Source organism: Plectropomus leopardus, chromosome 14 (assembly GCF_008729295.1).
Source record: "Plectropomus leopardus isolate mb chromosome 14, YSFRI_Pleo_2.0, whole genome shotgun sequence".
NCBI lineage: Eukaryota > Metazoa > Chordata > Actinopteri > Perciformes > Serranidae > Plectropomus > Plectropomus leopardus.
Genome location: NC_056476.1, coordinates 7,298,036 through 7,320,522, shown reverse-complemented (window position 1 = coordinate 7,320,522; position 22,487 = coordinate 7,298,036). Strand labels below are relative to the sequence as shown.

Below are 22,487 nucleotides of genomic sequence, written 5' to 3'. Positions count from 1 at the left end.
GGATGTTCTTATCTACATTCTTTGAAATGAAAGAATGATGAAAAATCTTGATTCAGAAACATCCTATGTGCCAAATACACGGCTGAAAGTGATGTGGGTTTTCTGTCAGGGCGCCATGGATCGTGTGGAGGAGGGAGAGGTACGTCTTACTCAGGTCTGCGAGGAAGGAGAGAAACTCCTGCTCCATCTTCCCAAAGCCAGCGCTGGGCAGGTCCAGCAGCACCTTTCCTCCATCCAGCAGGACTGGGACAGCTTTGTGGAGCAGTGCAGACAGAACCAACAGATCCTGGAAGACAGTGCATCACTCATGAAGGGGTAACAGACTCACACAAACCAGTTCTGTAAAACACTGTGTAAGCCAACTAGTTATTAAATACTGATTTTTTAAAATTCCTTGTAGGTTTGAGGGCCGCTTAAAGAAGCTGAGGTGGTGGTTGGAGCACATGGAAAAGAGGATGACCACAGATCTGCTTGAAGCCCAGCAGCGTGGTCCTGAAAAGGCTGTGCTGGAGCAGGTGGAGGAATATCAACAAGAAGTGCTCAAAGAAAGGTGCTGAATCTGCTACAACTCTGCATTTACTAAAAGAAAGAAAGAAAATACAATACATGTTTGTTTGTTTTAATATTTTATTTTATTTTTTTTTTTAAAATATACAAACTATACAGTCACAATTGGCAGTGCAAAAACACAAATTTACATTACAAATAACTCAAAAATAAATTAACAGACAATGAAATAAATATAATGCTTTTTCCTTCCATGCAGGGATTCCTTTGAGCGCCTGTGTCAGGAGGGCCAGGCTCTGAATGAAGGCGGGCGAGGCGATGGTAGTGAGACAAGAGTGTCCGCTCAGCTGCAGTCTCAGCACCAGGCTTTGCTGAGGCGCGTTAGAGAGAGGCTGCGCAGCTGCCAGCTCACTTTACAGGAGCAACAGGCCTTTGAAGAGACGCTGCAGACTACCTGGATGTGGCTTAACGGTGTCCAGGAGCGCCTGGCGTCACTCAATAGCACAGTTGGCAATAAAGAGACTCTGGAGAAAAGACTAGGTCTCGTACAGGTCAGTGCATAATGGCCTGATTTAAAAATATTGCTTTTTGAAGTGTTACCTGGACACTTTTAGAAACACAAACATAGTCTCACAGTTTGACCATAGCTCTTTCTTGCTCTTTTTTTCTGCAGGATATTCTGCTAATGAAGGGTGAAGGTGAAGTGAAGCTCAACATGACTGTGGGAAAAGGAGAGCAGGTCCTGAAGCACAACAGAATGGAGGGGCAGGAGGCCATTTGTTCACAGCTACAGAGCCTGAAGGATGCCTGGGCCAACATGTTGATGACCTCCATGAGTTGCCACAGGTAGGAACTTTGACATGTTATGCACTAGGAATGTGTGCAATTAATCAACTAGTCAGTTAAACGTTACTACCCTCACAAATTGGTACCAGAAATTCTAGTCGTATAATTCAAATAATTTTATGTGATTGCATTTACCCTGTGAAAATATCTAAAGGTTTATTTTCCCAAAAAAAATTCTTTTAATAAGTGTTATTTGTTAACTTTTTATTGAGTATATTATTGTTGTCATGCTTAGCAAGATAATGTGCAGTGTTCATAATTGCAAAGTCCAACACATTTCAGTGACATTTAAAATACCATTTGGGCATTAAAAACGTGATTTAAGATTTCAAATATAACTTCTGTTATACACAGTATTTTTTCAGACAAAGATTAACCTTGTGCTCAATTTTGACTTTTTTCTGAGTTTTTTCCTACTTTAATATAAGTCGACTAATCTAAGTTTGCACTTTTTTTTTAAACGTCAGGGAAATTTATCATTAGAAACATCCCTATTTTGCACCCTGGGAGAACAGTCATAGTGCTGGTAACACATACTGACCCCATAGTCCATAATCAATGGTGAATGCAATTCTTACAAAATGTCATTATTGCCCATAGTCGTCTGGAGTGGACGGTGGCCCAGTGGACCAGCTTTCAGGAAAGTAAGAGCCAGCTGCAGCAGTGGATGGAGTCGGTGGAGCAGGAGGTGGGGATGACTCTGCCTCAGCAGCCGGGCCTCAAAGAGAAGTCTGCTTTGCTGGAGCGCTTCAGGGCCATCCAGGCTGATGTAGACGCTCATGCAACAGCCCTGTCACGCCTAACAGACAAAGCAGTGGAGATGCACGAAAAAACTGGTGACCAGACGTTTGGACCAGAGTCGAGGGCCGAGCTCAATGCACACTTTGCTGATATCTCAGCTGTTGTCAAGGTAAACTATAAACAGGCGCAGACTTTCGTAGCGACATTTCTGCACTAATTGAGAGACTGTTGACATTAAGCTTAAACCGTGATTGAACATGCAAACTTTTAAGACAAACAAACTCCCACCCCACTTTCCTTGGCATGGCAATAGTCTTAAAAATTGCAAATATTCTTTTAGACATTTATTTTTAGTCAGTGCCTTGTCTGTATCTGATAGCTGATGTTTACATTTTCTTTTTCTTCCACAAAGGGTAAAGTGCAGTCCATGCAAAACATTGTGTCTGAGCATGAGCAGTATCTTGATGCTGTAAGAGACTTCAATGACTGGCTGATTTCAGCTAAAGAGGAGCTTCAGCGCTGGTCCGACCTGTCAGGAGACTCAGTCTCCATTAAAAGGAAGCTATCCAAGGTGCAGGTGAGGACCTTAAAATGTTTAATTTTAGATAAAAATGTCTATGTGGCTCCTGGTCACATCCAGTTCACAGATGTTCGTCTTCCAGAGCATTTCATATTTACTCCAGGGCCTTCTTCCAAATGGTTGTTGCCTGATTACCTCCACAAGGACGCACCTGGGAGACTTCTTTACCAGCTGTTTAAATCAGTTTAGCTGGCTCCTCTCATTGTAGTAGCAGTTTGATGTTAATATCTTCCTGGGGCATTGAGCTCCTAAAACTGACATGAAATTTGAGACCAACCAACCCAATCATTATGACCACTTGTGGCAACAGTTTCATTCTCTCGGTCACATTCAAGGACTCATTACCATAACTTATTTATTATATTTCCCTTTGCCACAATTAAAAGGGGAAAACAGGCTATCACTCAAACTGTTATTTTCTTGTTACTGTCAGTTATAAGCTTTGCTGACTCAGGGGGCTAGATTAAGAAAAAAAACAAACAAAAACATGCTTTATTTTCAAGTGTCAGGGGAGCACAAACTTTATCATGCGTGAGCCTCAAGGGTAAAGTTACTTACCTCTCAAATTACATGTTTTTTTATTTGACAGAAATAACATTCGTGACTTTTTTTGCTCTTTCCAGGAGTTGCTTGACTCTAAGCAGCGAGGCAGAGAAAGGCTGAACCGGGTTCAGAGATGTGGGGCAGTGTCAAGAGATCACACCGGCTCGGGGGGCTATGAGGCTTTGGAGCGAGAGGAAGCAGCTCTTTTGTCTTCATGGGACCAGTGGGAACGAGGAGCGCTGCAGACACGGGCCAGTCTGGAGACTGCACTCTCACAGATCGCCAGCTCTGAACAGGAATTCAGCAGCCTGTCAGTACAGCTGGAGCAGGACCTGCACGACTTCAACCGCCAGCTTAAGGACTGGCGTCTGCGGTTGGCTCAAGCAGAGAGAAACAATGAAGGAGAGGAGGCTGTTAAAGGCTGGCAGATAGCAAAGGTAGGCCGAAGCTCAGTTTAGTTCCAATACTTTAGACAATGAAGGCAGAAGATGACTGTGAATGAAATGCCAGTGTCGGCTGTTGATCAGTGGTTGGTTATTTGTTTTCCACCCAGGATACTTTGGAGGAACTGGTCAAAGCCGAGCCCGTGTCTGATAGTCTGAAGACTCAACTCAATGATCTGTGCCGATTCTCTAGAGACATGGGAACACAATCTGAGAGAGTGTCTGCTCTCATTAAGGAATACAACAGGTGAGAAAGGCATACCCATGATGCATGTTAGTCTAGGAAAACTGTATTTTGAAACTACATGAAACTACACAAGTGCTGATGTAGAGCCAGTAACAGTACAGTAACACTTCTGCAATGCAATGAAATAGTCCAATAATAAAAACTACTGCAGTAAATGTCTCGTTTCTCTAAGACTAGTAATTTTGTTGTTCTTGAATTAAATTCTATATTTTGTAGTTTTGTTTTAGTGGAAGCATTATATTGTTATATTGTGTTTTTTTGTGTGTGACTGAATCAACAACTCTGACACACTGTCAACATTTTTTAAATTCTAATTTCACACAGGTTATATGTTACGCATTTGTAAATTGCATTGGGTTTCAGAATAAAGATATTGCTGTGTTTATGGTCACACTGCAAGAATAAATGCCTTAACAACCAATGGTTATACCAGCAATAATTAACAAACCTCAAACTTAAGAGCTTACAACAAAAATTTGATTTCTAAATTGATTAATAATGATACATGATTTGTTTTTTAGCCTGAGTCTGCAGGCATCAAGGGAGTGCCAGAGCAAAGAGAAGCTGCTGGAACAAGGTTTCCGTTCGGCCTTCAGAGAGTTTCAGCAGTGGCTGGTCAATGCCAAGATCAACACAGCCAAGTGCTTTGATGTACCTCAAAATCTCAATGAGGCCTCATCAAGCCTGCAAAAGATTCAGGTACAGCGCTCAAAGTCACAAGGAACATCCAGACACTAATGCTGGCAGAATGACAGGTTTTATTACCTCTTAAGGTGCCAACACTGTGATTTCTAATTTGTGACAACTTGTCGGTGACTTTATTAACATGTTTTTTATTTAACCTATATTTCACTATGAAGTTCCTGGAGATTACACACTCTTTTTCGAGGTAGACCTGGCCAAGATCGCACAACCCCTCACAATAGGAGGGGCTTATAAATATTTGGTGGTCATTAATACAACAACGTTGAACTCTGCATCTTTACTGCTACTATTTAATTCCCTTCACCTCTCCTGTCTCCTCCTGTACTAGCATTTAGTCATACATGGATTTTGAAAGTTTTTGAATGAACGTCAGCTTCTGTCAGTGAGAGGTATAAGCTCAGGAAACAGTGTGAATTTGAAACTAAATTGCAAATTGTTGCAATAAATGGTTAGTGTGGGCTGACAAAACTGTAGGAGTAAAGACTTTTATGATTTGCTCGAGTTATCGTCTCTTCCCTTCTCTCTTCAGGAGTTCCTAAGTGACAGAGATCAGGGTCAGTCAAAACTGAGTGCTGTGGTTGTGAGCGGTGAGCTTGTCTGTAGCACTGCAGCTAAAGACAAAGTTGATGCAGTTCGAGCCAAATTGAACACTGCCAGAGAGGACTGGAAAAATATGATGACCAACCTGCACAACAGAGAGACAGGTCTACAAGTAAGTCAGTATAAAAAAGGTGTATTAATACACTAAATCAATAAAACATCTCAACTTTATGTCATCTTTTGTGTTTTAGAACATTTTGTCTCAGATGAAAGATTTTGAGGCGAGTGCGGAGCCTCTTCAGGAGTGCCTGAACGCCACAGAGCTGGCCGTACAGGAGAGCAGCACACGGCTTCACGATCTCACAGCCAAGAAGCAAGAGCTTCACAAGCTACAGGTACGAATGTCCACTGAGCCTGGAACACCACTCATGTTCAAGACCACTCATGTTCAAGTGCAACAACCACTCAGAGCTTGAGTGCCAAAATGACTATTTCAGTCATTTGGAGAAACTCACCATTCCAGCTATGTAACAGTTTTTTAGCATTTTTTAGGAAGCCCTGCCAACAGCTTATACTAACTACCAGCTGCTTACTTTTTTGAATCTTTCTGCTTTGCTGCTTTCACGTGTCCTCTTAACAGTGTCTATCATGTGAATTAATACTTGCTTCATTTGTAACAGAATTGCTTTTGGCATTTGTTGTGTATTAGTGTTTACTGTTTTTTTTTCAGATGCCTTGATTGCACGTCATGACCGCAAAGGGTCTTACCAACAGTAACATTGGTCAAATGTCTCATTCTCTTTTCTTTTTGCCATGTTGCCATCTCTAACACTTAAATCTGTGTCTGAATTTCTTATATCTGTGTGTCAGCTTGCATGCCTCTTTGATAACCTGCTTGTGCTCTTCCAGTCTGTGCTTGAGGAGTTAGCCTCTCACGAGATTCAGCTCAACAAGCTGAAAGAGAAGGCCCAGCTGCTGTGGGATGAACACGCGGCCGGCAAGGGTTTTGTGCACCGTGTCTCGCAGCTCTCTGCTCAGTACCTAGCTTTAACCAACCTGACCAAGGTACAGTAATGCCTCCCAATCTGCTTGTGCTCTGGGGCTTTTCTGGGGGTAGAGCTGGAGAGGAGACAAAGGCACTAGACTGGATCGAGCTTTGACTTAACTTTTTTTTTTTTTTTACAGTAATAAACAGTGAAGGTACTAACTAACACTAATGTTTTTCTTTTGTTACTGTTAGTCTTACACAGAGTGAACAAGCGAGTTTCTTTTATGTCTTTTGTAGTAAATCCTTATTAATCATCAGAGACTCTAGATGTGCAGTGATCAGGTTGAGCCTGCTGTGGATTCAGTTTCTAAAATCTGCTGTGGTCATTTGATTGTGGCATGTTTCGTGGATCTGCAGGAGAAGGCATCACGGATTGATCGAATAGCCACCGAGCACCAGCTTTTCTCCCAAGGACTGAAGGAGCTGCAGAACTGGGTGGCCGACACCAGCCACATGCTGCAGACCTACTGCGCCCCCACCGCTGACAAAAATGTTCTTGATAGCAGGATGATCAAGCTTGAGGTATAACAAGTCACATGTAGTTTCACAATCACAGCTAAAATGTTAAAAACCTATTATATGAGCGTATTAAATACACATTTTACTGTTGCACCAGGCCTTGCTGACTGCGCGTCAGGAGAAGGAGATCCAGCTGAAGATGCTGATTACAAGAGGAGAGTCGGTTCAGAGAAACACCTCAGCTGAGGGAGTCCCTGTGCTCCAAAAACAAATACAGGAGCTAAAAGATTCCTGGGACGCTCTGCTCTCTGCCTCAATCCAATGCAAAAGGTAGTTCTCTTCTGCAGCAACACTTAATGTGTTTTAAGAAGGCTTTTAGGAGCTCCACAGCGACACTTGTATCCATGAAAGGTTTTTTCCTGAATTATAAAAAGTACAAAGTTAACACAGTGTCTCTGTTCTGCTGCTACTATTTTTTGCCAGATCTTGTATTGTTGCTATTGCTATGATTACTGCACTTGTGTGACTTTATTGCACTCTTTGAAATCGACAGTCAGCTGGAGGGTTCCCTGTCTCAGTGGACCAGTTACCAGGAGGACGTACGCCAGTTTGTGGCCTGGGTGGAGCGAGTGGAGGAAAGTCTAGACCCCACTGATAAACAGTGTCCAGAGATGAGAGACAAAACGGCCAATCTGAGCAAAGCCAAGGTACTGCAGTCTTCTCAGTAATACTATAGACTGAAGTTCATATAGATTTATAAATTCAGAATACATTGGAATTCCAAGCATTCATGAAAATGAGCAGTTTGGGGTTGAAAGTCACAAAAGCCAATTAATTATAGAAGATACAAACTTTTAAAAAACGCACAGTTGATTGATAGTGTTCCTCCGTTGTTTCAGTTGCTGTACGAGGAGGTGCTCAGCCACAGCGCCCTGTTGGACACCATCACTGCAAAGAGTGTCAGTATCTCTGAGAATTACGTCACTCAACTGGAACTCCAAGATCTGCAAGAGCGCTACAACACAATCAAAGACAATGCCATGGTAATGAAATCAGAATGTGTGCAGTGAAAGTAACAGTGAATCTTATCTCAAAAGTATTTCAACTTTGGTGCTAGATAGATTTTATTTTTGTGTAGCTTGTGTAAAAGTGAGAAATTGACAAAAAAAGGTGTCTAAAGATTGCTAAAGGCTTACTGAAATGGTTAAAAATTGCTCTTAATGTTTTTTTTTAATTACTTCTTATGATAATGATTCAGGATAATTTAATGAGTTAAATTTCAATTTTTTTAACACAAACTGAAAGAAGGAAAGAGTGACTCATCAGCAGAAAATCAAATCAAAACAGCATCACACTCCTGAAAACACAGTTTGATTGTGCTGTGTATCAACAAAGATGTTGCCAAAGGGAAAGTTCTCACATTATGACTCTTTATCTTCATTGTTTTCTCAGAGGGCTGTAGGCAAAGCGGAGGAGCTGGTGAGAGCCCATCAGGAGTATCAGCGGGGCCTCCAAGCATTTGAGGACTGGCTGGAACAAGAACAAGAGAAACTTGGCTGCTACACCCAACTGGAGGGAGATGTTGATATGCTGGAGGAGACTCTGCAAAAGCTACAGGTCTGAAAAATCTCAGTGGGGAAATGTTGGAAAATAATAGTTGAAATGCTTTTTACTACTACTACTACTACTACTACTACTACAACAACAACTACTACTACTACAAAATGTCTTTTAGTTAATTTGTTGTTTAAAAGTATAGAGAGCTAAAAGTGCTCGACCAAATCTGTGTAACTGCAGGAGCTGCAGCTGTACTGCACAGAGGGCCAGGCTTTGCTGAACACCCTGCTGGTCAGTCGGGAGCTGGTCATTCCCTGGGGTCTGCCTCAGATTGAAGACAGAGCTCTGGAGACCCTGCAGCAGGAGTGGAGGTTGTACCAGGCCCGGCTGGCCGACACGCGCGCTCAGCTCAACAGTGCTTTGGCCAAACTCCGGCAGATGGAGCAAAAGTTTCAGCGTCTCGACAGCTGGCTAAAGGGCATGGAGACCAAAGCACAACTGCGGAGCCACCGGCGGTCTGACCGCACCACCAAAGATGCTCAACTTCAGTTAATAAAGGTTTGTGTTACATGCACAGAAGCTTTGCACGTGGGAATGTTTTGCATTGTTGTTCAGCTCTGCATAATTATGCATAGTTTTCAATCCTGTTTCAGTTGCTGTGACAAAACTGACTTTTAAATAAGCGCAGGTCACATCAATCCCATCAGAATCAAATGAGGAGGCCTGCAACTAGTTAATTTGCTTTTGAAGCAGTAATTAGGATTAGTGGTATTCAGATAATTAAAGTGTTCAGATCGCTCTAATGCTCCTTGTTGTCTGATCAGAGCTGGCAGGAGGAAGTGCTGGTTTATCAAGAGGAGATGGAGGGCCTCAGTCTCTTGGCTCAGCAGGTTCTGGATGAAACTCATATTAGCAGCCGAATCAGTTCCAGAGCCACCCAGATTACAGCCCGCTACCACGTCCTGCTCCTGCATTTACTGGTAACATCTTTATAAACATGTCATTGTGACAGCAATGAATATTTGTGAATTCTGTGTAATGTTGGATATACCCATATAGAATATACATAATATATCAACGCATGCTTGTTCAAAGATATGCATGTTTAAAATATTTAGTCTGTTTTTTGACAGATAATTGAAAAGACGTCATCAGTTTAGCCACTCTCAGCATTCTCCTCCATTAGTTTTGTTTTTTCCTTCCTCATTTATGTTGCAGGAGACAATCAAACAGCTTCAGGAGGAGGTGTCTTGCATTGAAGAGGCTCACTGTGTCTTCAACACTTTCTCAGACTGGCTCAGTGCAGCTCAGAATAACTTCAGCACCGTTGCTATCAGTGTTGATGTAGTGGATCGCTTTGCAATGGAGAGAAAGATGAAAAAACTAGAGGTACATTCTAACCTTCTGTATATTATTGACTGCCGTGTAAAGAGCATTCATGAAGTTTGAAGTCCGACATAAATGTGTATAACTACTTGATTCAGGGCAAACTATTTCTCACTTTCTAAGATGTTATCAGCAAAAATGCCAGCAATATAAAACTCAATAATCTGGTATCCTTTTAAATATTAATGTACCTTTCAGGCTCTCCAGGCAGACATGGAGCAGGGTCACTCTTACCTGAAGACAATGAGGGAGAAGACAGAGCGAGCCATGACATTCCTGGAGGAGCCTGAAGCAGAGCAGCTGAAGGAGGAGGTGGACAGCCGCCTCTTCCAACTCCAGGAGCTGATGGAAGCTCTGCGAACAGAGCACAGCTCCCTCGAGAAATGTATCTCGCTCTCTAAAGACTTTATGGACAAATACAAGTCCCAGGCCCAGTGGGTGATAGAGACCAAGAACCTTTTAGCATCAAGTGTGGAGCCGAAAGCTGAACTCTACCAGAAGAAGGCTCAGCTGGCAAAGTACAAGGTAACACTTTTTTAAACTTTTTTTAAATGTGGAAATAGAGTGAAACTAAACTAAATGATTTTATTTAAGATATTTTTGCTGTCTTTTCATATATGCAGACAATCCAGCAGACAGTGCAATCTCATGAATCAGCTGTGAAATCCGTCTTTGAAAAAGGAGAAGCCCTGCTCGAAATAGTCCACGACCCCACGATAAGTGACAACATGAAAAAGCTGCAGGCCGACTACCAAGACCTCTGCTTAGCAGCCAAGGTACAGGCATTTTATGTTGGATGGCAGATCACATAACAAATCCAAATTCAGCCAAAAAATATATTTTTTGTTGATTAAACATACAAATGGTAACAGACTTTTTTAAAATTTAATGACTCCACACATTATAATCTATCTTATTATCCTGTATTCTAACTTTGCTATTTTATTTGATTTTTTTAGATTTTAAGTGGCAAGCACATTGGTTATCTGTGTATTTTAACTTATTATTGTTTTTTTTTTATGTTTTGGTTCATGCTTAGCATCATTGAAAAGATCAATCGATTAAACAATCCCAGGAGTCTTTAATACAGGTTTGAATAAATACAGCAACATCAGTATCTGAGTTTGGCTGTGTGTTGTGTTTCAGACTCAGGTCCAGAACCTTGTGGAGTGGGTGAAGGAGCACGAGGATTACAACAGTGAATTGCAAGAGGTTGAGAAGTGGCTCTTACAGATGTCAAGTAGACTGGTCACCTCAGACTCTATGCAGACCAGTGGTATGGAGATGGCCACTCAGCAGCTTGCCCGACACAAGGTGATGTCATGTTAATCATGCAGTTTACAGTTTGCCCTTCTGTATTCTTCCTTCTTATTATTTTTGTTCCAAAAAAGGTTTCAGTTGCAAGTATCTGTAAAAGTCATGGTTGGTTAAGCCATATTGATCCTTTAATTCTTGAGTTTTTTATGTCCTTCTTCAACATCTCTGAATATATCAAAGGTCCCCTTCATTCCCCAAGTTTTAAACCTCATTTCTGCTCTGTTTGGAAAAAAACGTTGAGACGTGCAGTCCATTGTAATAACCCACTGTCAAGCTATTCTTTGTGATTATTTTGAACGAAATATAAGAGTTATTCCCAGTCAAGGATTCATCTGCTCTCCTATGTGTGGTAGTCTGTATTTTAAGACATGTGACTTTTCTTTTTCAGGCAATAATGGAGGAAATTGCCAGTTTTGAGGAGCGTCTCACCAGCTTGAAGCAGAAAGGAGAGGGTCTTGTTGCCAGCTGTACAGACCAAGTTCAAGCCAAGATAAGTCAACAAGTCCAGGCTCACCAGCAGGGAACCAGAGACAGCTACTCTGCCATCTGCAGCACGGCTCAACGTGTGAGTGACGTGAGACTTAAACTATAGATCTTTTATTTTATAATAATTAAAAAAAACATTTTATTATATAAGTTAGTTAAGTTGTTACCTTACCTTGTTCAACAGGTGTACCAGAGTTTGGACAGGGAGCTGCAGAAACATGTTAATCATCAGGACACTCTCCAGCAGAGCCAGACCTGGCTCTCCACAGTGCAGGAGGAGCTGCAGCTCAACGATCAGGGACCATCTGGTCTGCAGGAAGCACTGAAGCAGGTAACTGACACAGTGCAATTTTGCAGATGTTGGCAATGTGTTACTTTTTTAGAATTTATTTTAATGAAGTGCTTTTGCGCACACAGGTGAAGCACTACAGGGCCCTTCAGGAGCAGGCCAGCACTTATCTGGACCTGGTGTGTTCTGTGTGTGACCTGTCAGACGATGCTGTGAGAGTGACAGCAGCTCAGGTTCAACAGGTCAAACTCACGGTCAGTAATTGTTACTTCCTTGTCCGCTGTACAACATAAAAGACATATTTTATGAATCTAGGATGATTAATGCATTATGATAATGACTCTTAAGCACATAATGTTATTACATTAAAAAAAGAGGACACTTTTTTGGTGCAAAGTTTCAAGAAATACTGTATATGCACAGTCTAGTGATTGCATGATAAAGCATGCTAGGGCATACACATTACCCTCCATGTATTTATTCATCACTCACTCATATACAAGCAGCATAACATGCAGTGTGATTGCAACTGTTCTATGTATGTATTTCAATATAATGTGAAAATATAATATGAATGGTTTTGAATGTAGGTTATTTTATATTGTATAGTACAGTTTTGCAAATATTTGACCATAGGAAGCTGTAAATGTGTTTTTGCAGATAGAGGAAAGGATGTCAAGTGCACAGGAGCTCTCAGAGGGCTGGCGGGAGATCAAGGAACAGAAGCAAGATCTGACCGGTCTGTTCCAGGATATGGAGCAGCAGCTCCTAAGTCTCTCCAGAAGGCCTGCAGAGCTGGAGACCAAGATAGCTCAAAACATGCTGTCACAAGCCAAGGTAGGGAACAGTATGAAAGCTTTGGATCCCTTGACAAGGCACATAAAAGGGTGCTCTTTTTTAATCATCCTCAGCAAACATCTTTTGCGTTTTTATTAAAATAAACATGTACAGTATTTTTAGTTTAACTATACAGTGCAGTGCATCTAAACATGATTATGTCCATGATTTTGTTATTATTATTTAATTTAACATTTTAGCTTGAGCTGTGCAGGGATTAAAGAGAGATCTGCTTACTGTTGGATGTATTTAGGGTTATGATCCAGTATATTGCTTATCACACAGGAATGCAGCCAGCAACTGCAGTCCAAACAGAGCATCCTGACCAAGATGACAGAGACTGTGAGCAGATTGACTGGTGGCCAGGACTCTCCAGAACATGCAGAGCTCGACCGTCTGGGCCATTCCTGGCTGGAGCTCTGTCACCAGGCCAACAAGCTGCAGAGCCAGAGAGAGGACGACCTGCAGAGGTCTAAAGAATACCACGACTGCATCACTGCAGTGGAGGCGCTGTTTGAACAGGTGTCCAAAGAGTGGGACAATCTGGCCAGGTGTGTTTCTAAACCAAGATTGCTAATTAAAAGTAGTCAAATAATGTTGTGCACTGATCTCCTGAATCTTCTCACAGGACAAAAGCCATCATACAATCATATTCACACATTTTCCTACTTTTTTGTTTTCAGCTATATTTATGGTTTATAAATAATTTAGCAAAACAAGAATACAGTTTAAAGAATAAGAAAAAAAGAAAACAGTAATAATAATCTTATAATATGAATCCTAATTATTATAATCATACTGGTTAGAGTAGAACAGTGGTACAAATTCGAAAAAAGGATTGATAATGAAAAATAATTCAGAAGTAGAGGGAAAAAAGGGTGGATAGGCAGATAGGGGTCTGAAAAGGAAGTTGTGTGTGCATCGGAAGAGAAAATGAGTTGGTCAGACAAAATTACATGTATGATTCAGAATGTGTCGAAGGAATTAGATTTCTTAACTATATTAAATAAGCCATGGCAGGGCTCCACCTACCTTTAATAAAAATATCTTTTCGGAGTCCAAAAGAGTATGTTATTTGTTCCATGTGGTAAATTTCCCATACCGTTTAGTCCATTGATTATATGCCGCTGGGGATATTTTAATTTTTAATTTTTAAAAAATTAATTTTGGTTTTTTTTGTCTGTTTAACTCTCATGTAATTCCTTTTTTCAATTTCTTTGTGTTACAGAACGGATGCTGAAAGTTCATCTCAGCATTTAGAGGCATTACGAAAGCTTGCAGTCACTCTGGAGGAACAAAAAGGCACTCTTGAAGACCTTAAGGAACAGAAACAAAAAGTCATCCAGCATCTGAACTTGGATGACAAGGAGCTGGTGAAAGAGCAGATCAGCCACTTTGAGCAGCGATGGTCTCAGATGCAGAACCTGATTGAGAGGAAAATCCAGGACTCGGTGGTGACTCTTGACGATATGGGCCAAGTGGAGGCCCGTCTGAGGGAGGCTCGGGACTGGGCAGAGGAGCAGCAGCCTGCCCTGTCTGAGGCCATGAAAATGAGCCCTCCTCCGGAGCTGGCTCAGAGCTTCCTGTTTGACCACCTGAGCATCTGCAGTGAGCTAGAAGCCAAGCAGCTCCTGTTGGCTCAGGCCATGGCCGACGCTGACAGGGTGCTAGCTCGCCTGGGCCTCAGCGAACGTCATCGTCTTCAACAGCTTATCTCCGACACTCAACATGAGGTGGAATCTCTGAGTGTGAAGGTTGTGCAGCGCAGAAAACACCTGAGCAAGGCTTTCACAGAGAGGACACAGTTCCTGATGGCTGTGAGCCAGTCTATTTCCTGGGTTCAGCAGAATGAGAAGAAGGCGCAGTCTGAGGAGTACATCGCTTTGTTACCTGACGACTTGGCCAAGCAGGTCCGAACATGTAGGAACATCCAAAGCAGTCTGAAAGCCTATCAGAGCGAGCTGACCTCCTTGTGGTCTCAGGGGAGGGACCTGATGAGGGACGCCAGCGAGGAAGAAAGAAATGAGATTCTCACAAAGTTGCAAGAGTTACAAAACATCTTTGACAAAACGCTACACAGATGTGGCCAGAAACTCCAGGAGCTTGAAAAAGTACTTGTTTCCCGAAAGTATTTCAAGACTGATTTAGAGAGAATATGCCTGTGGATAAAACAAGCTGATATCGTCACCTTCCCAGAAATCAATCTGATGGTTGGAGATGCTGAATTAGAAGCGCAGCTACTTAAATATCAACAGATAGTCGAGCAGGCGATTGAATATGAGAATCTTCTCCTGATTGTACAAAGAGCAGGCCAGGAAATATTGCCCAGTCTGAATGAAGTAGACCACTGCTATTTGGATGAAAAACTCAACACGCTCCCTCAGCAATATAACAGCATACTAGCACTAGCCAAAGAAAAACAGGAGAAAATCCAGCAAGCCATTCTCACAAGAAATGAGTACACATCTTTCATTGATGTCACTCATAAAGCGCTGAAAGAGCTCGAGGAGCAGTTCAATAATCTCGGTACACAGCCTGTCGGGCTGCAAACAGAAGAGGTCCTCAGTTTGCAGAGTGATTATAAAACGATCCAGGCAGACCTGAGCAGCCTCGGTCTCGCTGTGAGCGAACTGAACCAGAAGAAAGAGGGATTTCGTAGCACCGGTCAACCATGGCGACCAGAGGAAATGACCCAGCTTGTGAGCCTGTACAACGGCCTAAAGAGGCTGGTTGAACAGAAAGTAGAGCACTTGGAGGAAACTTTGGAGTCATTTGAGGACCACAAAGCGATGGCCATGCAGGTTGACTCTGAGTTAAAGGCCACAAAAGAGCAGCTGGTAAAAGTGAACGCAGAGACGCAGTCAGCCGAGGAGAGGCTGAAGAACTACCACGCTTTAGCGGGGAGTCTCCAGAGTGCCAACTCTCACCTGTCAAGGCTCATGGAGCAGATGGACACTCTCGCACCCCGCGTGGAACAAGCAGCTCACGACGCCTCCAAGGAGCAGGTGCTTCTGTGGCAAGACGAGCTGCGGTCCCTGCAGGCTGCAGTGGGCGATCTGATTGAAGAGTGTGAGAACAGGTTCGTCCAAAGTAAAGACTTTGAGACGGAGATGAAGAGGACTCTAGACTGGCTGCAGCAGGTCAGGGACGACCTGGGCTGTGCTGTGATCGTTGATGTGCGGGTGGAGAAGGTGCAGGAGGAGATCAGAAAGCAGCAAATCATGCAGGAGGAAGTCCAGTCGAGACTGAGGATTGTGGCGGCTCTCAGTAGCAGAGAGAAACAAGAGTACATCAGCGCCAATGAGCTTGTCCCAACTCATGTAGATACAAGCCTGGAGGAAATGGCAAAGCTGCAGGCAGATGTTCAGAAAGCACTGAGCTCCAAACAGGTGGGACAATATTACACTCAGTATTCCATTAAATGCAATTATATATATATATATATATATATATTGATTTAAGCAATATGCTTTTTCTGTAATGCTATTTGCCATAGACACCTTAAAGCTGGGATAGGCAGGAATGTGGAAAAGGCAACAAAAACAAACAAATAAACCAAAAAAAGGGCAGACTTTGAAAATACACCCTCTTTCTGAAGCCCCCGCCACCAGACAACCACAGGCATATGCACACACTTCATACAGTTTAGCAGTATTGACCTGTTTGTTCTTTTATTTTCAGACTCTCTTTTTTAAAAAGTCATTCTTCCTTTTTTGGGTTGCTTTGCAGTGTAGGCAGTTTATGCCAATGCTCGAATAGCAACTTTTTCTGTAGAATTCACTGCCCTTGAGTCAGTCTTTTTTTTTTTTTTCACCAAAGGGACGTGCATATGCATCTTTATTTGTAGAACAGCCCATGGGAACACCCTCTCTCTGAAATGACCTGTGATCGGCCAAAGTCTCCTCTCACAGGCAAGGTTTTCTAAAGCCTGAAAACAGAGCCAGGTTGAAGTGCAGAGGTCTAGTGTTCTCTCAGATCACTTTAATCATAATTTCAACAAAGATTATAATGGGATTTTTGCCCAGTTGCAACAAAATTAGACTTCCTACTCCAGCTTTAATTCCTATATACAGTATATGATATACATACATATACTGTATATACTATATACAGTATTTGATTTGTCATTTGGTGTGAAGATTCAAAATATTTGTATTCATAGTGGAATCTGTATTTTTACACCTAAATGTTAAAAAGATGATTTCTTGTGTAAAGATTACACTGGAGGAAGCCCTGACATTGTGCCAGAAGTACCACTTCAGGATGCAGTCAGCCTGCGAGTGGCTGGAGGATGCCGTGTCCTTTCTGCAGCAGGCTAGCCTGGGTGTGGACGTGGAGAACTATGAGGAGTGTCTCCGGCAGCAGGGGGACATCATGGCCACAGAGCAGGAGTTCCTCATCCACCTGGAGGAGCTGCAGACGCTGATGCCTCAGCTGGAGAACCTTGTCAACCCCACAGCCAAAGATCAGCTCCGTGTGAGTGTGGAGTCAGCCAAGCAGAGAGGCGTGGAGGTCCGAGATCAGCTCCAGTGTCACCAGGACGTCCTGCAAAGGTAGTGAGAACAAAAGATTGATGTTTTAATATCCTGTAATGACACAGAAATATTCTTCATCATGGCATTTTATCCTCTGATATATTTTGTTTTTCAAAGCTGTGTGGCTCAGTGGAAGACATACCAGGAGGCGAGGCAGACTGTCATTGAGCTTATGAATGAGGCTGAAAAGAAGCTGACTGAATTTTCCACTGCAAAGGCAGCCACAAGCCAAGAGGCTGAAGAAAAGCTCTGCAATCATCGGGTATGAGAGGCCAAAAAAAAGGCAGCTTCCATACATTAAAAAAGTGCTTCTGTGAATGCTGTGCACTTAGTTCATTAACTGAATTTTTTTTATTTTTCAGTCCCTTGTCTCACTGGTGAATGGCTTCCAAGAGAAGCTGAGTGGTTTAGAGGAGCAAGCTGCCCAGCTAGAGCTGGTGGGGAGTGATGCCAGTAAGGCCACCATCAGTCGCTCCATGACCACCGTGTGGCAGCGCTGGACACGACTACGCAGCGTTGCACGGGGACGAGAGAGAGTACTCGAAGACACAGCGCAGGATTGGAGGACTTTTAGGGAGAAGGTACACAGACAATGGGGGAAATATGTAATTATAACAATTTTTTTTTTTTTACTAGCAGCTAAACAATGATACTCTGTACAGATGGTGAAGTTGAGAGGAGTCTCTGATGAGCTGCAGAGTCGTTTCCCTGACAGTGCCATTGAGAAAGCTTCCAAAGCGACCCTGCAGTCTCTGCTGGACCAGCATGACTTGCTGAGCCAAGACTTGGAGAGAGAGCTCTCCTCCCTCACGCTTCTGCGCCAGTACGCTCTCAGCCTGCTGCACGATGTGGAAGTGCCTTCACCGACAACTGAGCAGGACGAGCTGCCCAGTCTGAAGGAGATCAGAGCTGTACAAGACCAAATGGAAAGGTAATGAGAAGATAAAATGCCAAACTGTTCCATATAATTAACATAAAGTCTGATCGTCAGTATGAATTTAATTTTTAATGTTCTTTAGAAATTATTTTGATTCAGATTAAGAGCAAATAATTGAATTATTGAAAAGTTTTTTAAAAAATTCTTTTTATGAATTAACTTTCAGAAGTTCAGTAGAGTCGTTTTTCTCTTTGCCTCCAGCCTCCTGACACAGTCCAGGACTAAGCGTGCTCAAACAGCTCAGGAGCTGAGGGACAGAGAGGAAGTGGAGAAGGAGCTCAGCGTCGTAAAAGCCTGGATTCAGGAGACCAGAGAGCTTCTTCTCAACCCCACACCAGACATAGATTCTCTGCTGCAGGAGCTTGAGGTACATCTCACATCTAAAAACAGAGATATAGTCTGTCTGATGTTCCAGTCGTCCCCAGAACATTTCCATATGAGTATTACTCTTTCTGAGAAAGGTGACCTGGGCTCTCTTTTTTGTAGGTTGTACATGGAGAAGTGATTAATTATCGTCAGAATGTGGATAAACTAGCAGAGCAGCAACAGAGCAAGTACCTGGACCTCTACACTATACTGCCCTCTGAAATCTCCATGCAGCTGGCTGAAGTCTCTCTTGCACTGGGTGCCATTGAGGATCAGGTACTGTAGCTTTCAGTGTAAATAAAACCCTTATGGCCCTCCTAATTTTGTTTCATCTGAATTATAATCTTACAGTTCATAATTTCCACAATGAATACCTACAGTTTAGTCATGTTGCATCTAGTGACATTTCTCAATAATTTCCAGGTTCTTTCGAAAGAGAGAGAAATTCAGAAAACCAGAGAAATAAAAGAGGACTTCAGCTCAAGAATCCACGACATCTCTGAGAAACTTAAAGCGATCTCCGCTAAATTCAAAGAAAAATCTCCTGACGTTGATCATGCCAAAGAAGAGGTCAAGGTGGGCTAACTTGGACTCACTGTGAATATGTAGTTGATACAGTTTTATTCACATTCACAGCTAATAGATGTTGAAAGGATATACAATTATATATTTTATTTCATTTCTCAGAGCCTGGCTGAGGACCTGGACAGTTGTGGTCGCACTCTCTCAGAACTGGATGCTTCAGTACAAGAGTTTGGCCGCAGGAACCCGCTGCTGGCCAAACAGCTCAGTGACGCCATCAGCAAGCTCTCGGAGATGCATCACCACACAACACGGCTGGCAGACTGCAGGAACAACTGGCTCAAAAAGGTTCGCTTTTTCATGTCTCAGCTGTTGCACTCATGCATGTCACTCATTTTAGGAAATACACAACCAAGAGGGAATGAGTCCACTTGAACAACTATAAGATTTTGAAAACCTTTTAAACTTTTAAAATGATTAAGCGAACTATAAAACTTCTCTTCTTTCATGTTTCTTCTTGGAGGAAATTACCACAATTGCACATTATAGAATGTAAATAACATTCTTGTAAACATAAACATAGTTCTTGCTTAGTGTTAATACAAAAGATATCAATATCCATTAAAATAAAACATACAAATATATATATAAACAAAACATATAAAATGACATAAATAATGATTAATGTCAGTTGAGGTTATGTCATGCTACAACATTCATAAATTGTAAGATAGTTACAAAGATACCTTATTCATTTGTGTTGTGCTTTAACCATACGGCCTCTCTCTTATCTCGGTTCCTCAGGCTGTGTGCTATTTAGACGAGTATAACGAGATGCTGGACTTTATTGTAAGGTGGTCGGAGAAAGCCAAAAGCCTGGTGAGAGCAAACATCATCTGGAACTCCTCTGTTCATCTGCAGGAGCAGATACGAATGTACCAGGTGAGTGCGGTTTGCAAACAGGCATCCTCATGGGTTCTATTATGATATTCAACTACACACATTTTGGCTTTTTAAGAGGTGTAATTGAACTCTCCAACCTCCTCCTTCTTATCCACACATGGTTCATTGATATGTCTCCCACCAGGAGATCATACCACACACACCTTTGATTCATCGCCTTGTTGTCCTTTTGCTTTAGGCTGTCCTTCGTGAGTCTCGGGAGCTCCATGGAGACCTGGAATCGATGGCAGAGAAAGTGGAGCTTCTGTCTGAGGTGCTGCAGGTCGAGTCTATGAGCCAGCAGGTTTGTGAACTTAGTCGACACACAGAGGAGCTTCAGCAGTGCATCAAGACACGGCTGCAGAGCTTGGAAGATGCCGATAAGGTACAGAGAAAAAACTCTTATCTATTACTTTTTAGTAACAACTTTTCCCATTTTTGTTATATTAGACTTATAGAATTTCTGTGAAGCAGTATTAGCACTTGTTGCTCATACCTAACAGAGCTAAATACATTGTATAATTAACTTGTGCTATTTCTTCAGAGTATGGAAGCCCTGGAGTACGAAGTGAAGGCCCTGCACGTTGCTCTGGAGCAGGTCCAAGCCACACTGACCTCACCAGAGTTGGCACGTCAGAGCCTCAAAGAACAGCTGGCTCAGAGACAGGTAACCACACCACATTAAAATAATCCATAAATTAACCTGTAATTTGTCACAAAGCACTTGAGAAGCTTACTTTGCACATTACAGCTTGTTAACAGTTTCACACAATATAAACTTTCCCTGTCTTTGCAGCGTCTGCTGGCAGATATGGAGAGCTTCAAGCAGCAAGTGCAGGCGGTGCAGCTGTGTCAGAGTGCTCTGCGGGTCCCCGAGGAGGTGATGCCTAACCTCGCCATCTGTCGCACAGCACTGCGTCTGCAGCAAGAGGCCAGTCAGTTGCAGCACGTGGCCATTCAGCAATGCAACATCCTGCAGGTACAATAGGGGGCACTATTGCTGCAGGACATGAACGTCATTTTGTCCTGCATTCAGTATACAATGTATGGTGTCTACAGACAGATGCAGCTTGCAACTTGAGTTACAGTTCTGCCGAGTAAATAATATGATTTAAGAACTGAAAGATTTATATGGTTCTCTGCATCGATGAGAAGTGTGCTCTTTGTAAATTCTGCAAAATAAACATACTGGAGGTTTGAACTGTTCTCTAACAGTGACAAAGCAATTTCATTTTTGTATGCAGGAGGCAGTGGTGCAGTATGAGCAATACGAACAGGAAGTGAGAGACCTACAGGGGCTGATAGAGGAAGCACACCGTGTCATTCAGGACCGACCGATCCCCACAAACAACATCCAGGAGCTGCAGGCCCAAATCCTTCACCATGAAGTAAAATACATAAATTACATTACAATTCATTAGTGTAATACAGGTATAACAAGGTACAATAAAGTGTGACACGGTTATATGTTACATGTTTATAAATTTGGAGTAAGACCACATAATCAAGAACTTAACATGTGAATTCAACAAAATGAAAGTTATTAAGAGGTAATTTAGCAGCCACCCTGCAGTGACCCTGAGGACACTATAGGGGTTATGGACCCGTGTTTAAGACTCAGGGGTTAGGCATCAAATCTCTTTTGCCAAGTGCCAGTAGAACTAAATGCATATCAGCTGTGCTGCAACATCTGTATTTATTCAACCAAATTAATGAAATCCTCAATTCTGCTTATGCCATTCTCTCTACTGCATTGGTATAAATGGCATTTCCTCATAAATACATAATAAGTTGCAAATTTTGCATTTTCTGACCAGGAACTGGCACAGAAGATCAAAGGTTACCAAGAACAGATTGCCTCACTAAACTCAAAATGTAAGATGCTGGCTGTGAAGGCCAAACACGCCACCATGCTGCTGACAGTCAGCGATGTGGAGGGGCTACCTGAGGAGCTGCAGGAGATCGATGGGGAGAAATCCAAGAAATCTTCAGCGCAAGCTGTCATGGTAAGAGAACATAGTATAATATAGTGGTGCTGATAAAGCTGCATCGTTGGTGATGGCACTGGCTACTTAATAAACTCATTCTGCTGTTTCTGGCTTGAGCTTTAAGAGTCCTTTAATCATACTAATTTTACCTCTTTGCTTGTAAAATATGTGTTTTTAAAAGGTGCATTGCACCACTTTTATCTAAAAAACACATTACATATGATTAATCTTTCCCAATCCACCTTGCATGTGTGCTCTTCTGTTAATGTTTCTTGCATGGCGTGTCAGATGACGGCTGGCCGCTGTCATACCCTCCTGTCTCCCGTAACTGAGGAGTCTGGGGAGGAGGGCACTAACAGTGAGGTCTCTTCTCCTCCTGTCTGTCGCTCTCCTTCTCCCATCACTTACACTGAAGCCACTATAACCAAGGTATCTGCCTTCCCTCTTCCTTTCGATAGCTTATTTTTCAGTCATTCTGCAAACAAGCACATAATTGTAAAATTTTGGGTTTATCTTTTTTTTTCCAACATCTAATTTTATGTTATCTTTCCTGTTAACTTTCTAATTAAATGACACACTGTCAATTAATAAATGAAGAAGGCAAGAACAGACCAAAGGGAGTAATAATCCATATCTATTGTCTGCCTGCACCCGCAAGCTCATCAT

At 42.3% G+C, this 22,487-nt stretch overlaps 1 protein-coding gene across 1 annotated transcript in view; it reads left to right on the top strand.

Annotated features, from left to right (window-relative positions):
- syne1b (spectrin repeat containing, nuclear envelope 1b) overlaps positions 1-22,487 on the top strand; it is a 98,438-nt gene that overhangs the window by 42,502 nt on the left and 33,449 nt on the right. Inside the window, exons 49-92 of the mRNA XM_042500233.1 lie at positions 110-315; positions 401-550; positions 767-1,058; positions 1,181-1,353; positions 1,954-2,263; positions 2,507-2,671; positions 3,298-3,654; positions 3,771-3,907; positions 4,429-4,606; positions 5,142-5,324; positions 5,404-5,547; positions 6,062-6,217; positions 6,558-6,722; positions 6,817-6,989; positions 7,213-7,366; positions 7,559-7,702; positions 8,112-8,276; positions 8,457-8,774; positions 9,041-9,196; positions 9,435-9,605; positions 9,801-10,127; positions 10,226-10,378; positions 10,749-10,916; positions 11,308-11,484; positions 11,590-11,736; positions 11,823-11,948; positions 12,355-12,531; positions 12,817-13,082; positions 13,760-15,920; positions 16,747-17,084; positions 17,184-17,328; positions 17,429-17,647; positions 17,729-17,997; positions 18,205-18,370; positions 18,490-18,645; positions 18,793-18,945; positions 19,057-19,239; positions 19,696-19,833; positions 20,033-20,218; positions 20,378-20,500; positions 20,630-20,812; positions 21,078-21,221; positions 21,651-21,839; positions 22,110-22,250. Of these exons, the coding sequence (XP_042356167.1) occupies positions 110-315; positions 401-550; positions 767-1,058; positions 1,181-1,353; positions 1,954-2,263; positions 2,507-2,671; positions 3,298-3,654; positions 3,771-3,907; positions 4,429-4,606; positions 5,142-5,324; positions 5,404-5,547; positions 6,062-6,217; positions 6,558-6,722; positions 6,817-6,989; positions 7,213-7,366; positions 7,559-7,702; positions 8,112-8,276; positions 8,457-8,774; positions 9,041-9,196; positions 9,435-9,605; positions 9,801-10,127; positions 10,226-10,378; positions 10,749-10,916; positions 11,308-11,484; positions 11,590-11,736; positions 11,823-11,948; positions 12,355-12,531; positions 12,817-13,082; positions 13,760-15,920; positions 16,747-17,084; positions 17,184-17,328; positions 17,429-17,647; positions 17,729-17,997; positions 18,205-18,370; positions 18,490-18,645; positions 18,793-18,945; positions 19,057-19,239; positions 19,696-19,833; positions 20,033-20,218; positions 20,378-20,500; positions 20,630-20,812; positions 21,078-21,221; positions 21,651-21,839; positions 22,110-22,250 (10,332 nt within the window). The remainder of the gene's footprint in view (positions 1-109; positions 316-400; positions 551-766; positions 1,059-1,180; positions 1,354-1,953; positions 2,264-2,506; positions 2,672-3,297; positions 3,655-3,770; positions 3,908-4,428; positions 4,607-5,141; positions 5,325-5,403; positions 5,548-6,061; positions 6,218-6,557; positions 6,723-6,816; positions 6,990-7,212; positions 7,367-7,558; positions 7,703-8,111; positions 8,277-8,456; positions 8,775-9,040; positions 9,197-9,434; positions 9,606-9,800; positions 10,128-10,225; positions 10,379-10,748; positions 10,917-11,307; positions 11,485-11,589; positions 11,737-11,822; positions 11,949-12,354; positions 12,532-12,816; positions 13,083-13,759; positions 15,921-16,746; positions 17,085-17,183; positions 17,329-17,428; positions 17,648-17,728; positions 17,998-18,204; positions 18,371-18,489; positions 18,646-18,792; positions 18,946-19,056; positions 19,240-19,695; positions 19,834-20,032; positions 20,219-20,377; positions 20,501-20,629; positions 20,813-21,077; positions 21,222-21,650; positions 21,840-22,109; positions 22,251-22,487) is intronic.